The sequence below is a fragment of the Otolemur garnettii genome, unplaced genomic scaffold, assembly GCF_000181295.1.
Source record: "Otolemur garnettii isolate 467f Iridium unplaced genomic scaffold, OtoGar3 scaffold00008, whole genome shotgun sequence".
NCBI lineage: Eukaryota > Metazoa > Chordata > Mammalia > Primates > Galagidae > Otolemur > Otolemur garnettii.
In genome coordinates this window covers 2,104,955-2,108,775 of record NW_003852403.1, presented here as the reverse complement: position 1 = coordinate 2,108,775, position 3,821 = coordinate 2,104,955, and the positions used below count along the sequence as shown (strand labels likewise).

Below are 3,821 nucleotides of genomic sequence, written 5' to 3'. Positions count from 1 at the left end.
ATGGAGTTGGAGGCCACGCAGGTGTAATTGCCACTGTCGACCTGGTTGGCGGAGGGTATGATCAGCTCTGACAGAGCAGCGTCTTCTGCGGTAGAAGAGGTCAGTACTGGATAAAGAAAAGAGCAAAACAGCTGTGCATATCCCTGGCAGACAGCTGGAGAGTGTCCAGCAAGGCCAGTTTTTTGTTAAAAGGAGATGGTATCCACATACAAAGCTTGTACCTTAGTACAAGTGCCAGAAGTTTGCCTACCAGCAACCCTGTAAGGTAAGTAACTGAGTTTTACACATAGGATGTTGAGAATTGGAGCAATCAGCCAACTTGCCTGGAGTGGGAGGTCTTCAGAAATGACAACTGATGGCTCGGCGCCTGTGGCTCAAGTGGCTAAGGTGCCAGCCACAAACACCTAAGGTGATGGGTTTGAATCCAGCCTGGGCCCGCCAAACAACAATGACGGCCACAACCAAAAAATAGCCTGGTGTTGTGGTGGGCACCTGTGGTCCCAGCTACTTGGGAGGCTGAGGCATGATACTTTCTTGAGCCCAGGAGTTGGAGGTTGCTATGAGCTATAATGCCACAGCACTCTACCCAGGAGGCTAGCTTAACGCTCTGTCTCAAAAAAAAACACAAAATGACAATTGATCTGGGACCTTGCCTTCTATTTATGAAGACCTCACTCTTTCAACCTCACTAGCTGCTCCCACCACACCACCGTGGCCTTGCTGAACTATGGCTTTCAGGTGATTTCTTGAAACTGTGTGATTGTGCAATGTTAGGAGCTGCAAGAAATATCTTCTTATTTTCCAGATGTGCCCCAGAGCCTAGAGCCAATGGCCTGAATTTCTATTCCTTACTAAATATGTGGTCCCAGGCAAGTTGCTTAAAGTCTCTCTCTCTCTTTTTGAACTCACCACCCCTGGTGTGCAAGCTCAGCATTCTAACCACTGAGCTACAGTGGCCAGCTTGCTTAAATTCTTTTGGCATCAATTTGCCAATAAAATGGGACAATAATAGCATTCACCACATAAGGCTGACAGTACGGGTCCAGTAAGTCTAAGCTTCTATTATTACTGAAAGAATGGATGTAACACAGTGCCAAAGAGTGAGTACAGAAGTGTTCAAAGAGGCTACAACCGTACAGTCTATGTTTCCACTTCATTGGTATTGAAACCGCAGCCAGTAAAGTATGATCAAAATGCTGGGGAAAAGAGAACAGTTCAGTTAATTGGGTATTTTATTAAGAATCCATATTTATGTTTCCATGTATAACAAAAATCTGGGCAACTGAGTTCATTTCTCAGGTTTTACCCACACATTACTAGTTGTCTTCTAGACAGAGCAAGCACAGGGGAAGATGTGGAAATCTACAAAGATCCTTTCAGCTTCAAGATACCTCTGGGGAAGCCATTCCTGGTTTTGTGACATGTCCATCTCCATAGAGTGGCATTAAAGGTGATTACAGACAGAGCAAGGAGCTCCAGGAAAAGAAAGACAAATTTTAATCCCAGTCCTGGGGCCCACAAGGTCACTTCCTCTCCCCAGATCCCAGTATTACAGCTTCAAGGCAAAAAGTTCTTATCAATCTTATTTCAAACAAGCACCCCAGGTGATTCTGCTCAGGCAAGTTTTGGAGATAAGTTAAGTAATAGATCATCTCTAGAATCAATCCTAATGAGAAATTCTATAATCCTATAATTCATAGTATAGTATTTTGCATATAGAAGACTCTCAAAGAATATATCTGTTCATACACAATTTTATAATATCTATGCAAGATGTTAAATCAACTCCAATCTATGTATTAACATTTACATATGTATGTATGCCCTCAAGAGATCTGTACATAACCATTTAAAACAATGCTGTTAGTGGGATGCTATCTTGGAATCTTTTCTGTTTTGGCGAGTATAATTCATGTCTATCCAATCTTACCTGAACCATCATTCATGCTGACCCACTTGAGAACCTTCCTAACGAGAATAGGGTTGCTGTAGACCAATTTGTTCCACCTTAGATATGCTGAGAGGGTGCATGATACTTACCATCAAATTCTCTCCACATGCTCAGAGGATAAGTCCATGCAATAGTTGGTGAAGGGCTGGCCTGTGCCAAGCATCGCAGGGTCACATTCTTTCCCACCCAGATGGTGACATTGGCACTGGGGGTTGAGATCTGTGGCTTCATGCAAGCCCTGAGCTCAGTTTCATGAAAAAGCTGCCCCGCCTTGGGGAGAGGGCCTTGGCATATCAGGTAGGAATTCACCAGGATGACTGGGAGGGCAATGGACTTGACAAACTGGACCAGTCCCCTTAGGCGACAGTCACATACCCAGGGATTGTTGTGCAGCGCCACCACCAGGCTAGAGAGAATCTCAGCCCCACATCCAGCCTGCCGGCGTTTCTGGTAAGCTGGCCAGTTCAGGAAGACACTCTTGGACACAACTGTAAGTCTATTGGAGGATAGGTCAAGGTAGGTCAGGTTGACCAAGAACTGAAGAGCCAGCTCAGGGAGTACATCGATCATGTTGTGTTTGAGATCCAAGACCCTCAGCTGAGGCGTGGCGCGGAACGCTGTCCATGGTACTGAACGGAGTTTGTTCCCCTCCAGTCTTAGCTCTCTCAGGGCTGGCAGGTGCTCCAGGGCTCCTAAGTGGATCACAGTGACATTGTTAAAGTTGAGCCAAAGGTATTCCAAGGTGCTCATGTTGATAAAAAACCCTCGGGGCAGCTCAAATAAGGGCGAGTTTTCGATTCTCACTTGCTTGAACTCTTCAGGAAGGTTCCCTGGGATCTTTCCTAAAGATATAGAAACACACTGCAGAGTCCTGTACAAGAAACCAAAAAGAGCTTTAAGATAAATATCAGGGATTTGGAAAGTGGGATTAGGTTTATCCAGGCTTTAAATGTGTGAATTAGAAGGAAAAAATCTTATTCACTTGAAATAAAAGAGTTGACCTATTTTAGTAAAAATGCACAGTTTAGCAAAGTACAGAACTGACTAGAATGAGTCTCATAGAGATTTTGCTGATTTCCTGCCAGCTGTAGGTCTGGTTCTACTCCATATCATCCCCCAGAATGCCCATCCCCTGTAACCCTTGGACATCGTGCCAACACAGCGCACCTGCCAAAAGTCTCCTCTGAGCAGGTACATCCTGGCAGGCAGGAAGGCTGAGCGGCATATATATCCAGACAGGCCAGAATTAATGGGAAATAGTAGAAACTTGAAGCCATATTCTTCTGCAAGAAAATACTCTCTGAGTTTTGAATAAGTATAGTCCCAGCTTCCGAGTGGCAAATCCTATTATTGGTAATCCTTGGTGATGTAGGTCGGTACCGCAGTGGCAAAGTCCCCGTGAACTCTGAGGTCTGTTATAGCCTAGATCACAGGCTCAGGCAGCACCTACGAAGAGCAAACAATCTCTCTTAACTAAGAATTTACCATCTGTCTAGTTCTTGAGTCTGGAAAGCAAACTTTAAGTCAGGTATCCACTTCCATACTGGAATTTCCTCAGTCTTTTATAAAGAAGTCTAAAGAAAAAAAAGAAAGGAAAAGAAAATAGTGACCAATTCTCACATAAATTGGATTTAATTTTGACCCAAGTACATTATTTAAACATTAATTTTTAATTCAACCTGGTAATATGTTGTTTAGGATATTGTATCCTCATTTATAAGTAAAACATATTTGTAATTTCCCCTTATAATAATATACTTTCTCCAACTTTAATATCAGGTGTATCCAGATTAAGTAGAATGATTTTGAAGTATTTCTTCTTTTTTTGTTGTCTATAAGATTTGGCATGATCTGGCTCAGTGCCTGTGGC

General features: G+C 43.3%; 1 protein-coding gene across 1 annotated transcript in view; it reads right to left on the bottom strand.

Moving 5' to 3' along the window:
- The window catches only part of LRIT2 (leucine rich repeat, Ig-like and transmembrane domains 2), a 3,843-nt gene extending 615 nt beyond the window's left edge, over nt 1–3,228 (bottom strand). The window contains exons 1-3 of the mRNA XM_012801291.1: nt 3,119–3,228; nt 2,041–2,822; nt 4–106 (exon numbers count right to left, since the gene is read on the bottom strand). Of these exons, the coding sequence (XP_012656745.1) occupies nt 4–106; nt 2,041–2,822; nt 3,119–3,228 (995 nt within the window). The remainder of the gene's footprint in view (nt 1–3; nt 107–2,040; nt 2,823–3,118) is intronic.
- Between the last annotated feature and the right edge of the window lie 593 nt (nt 3,229–3,821).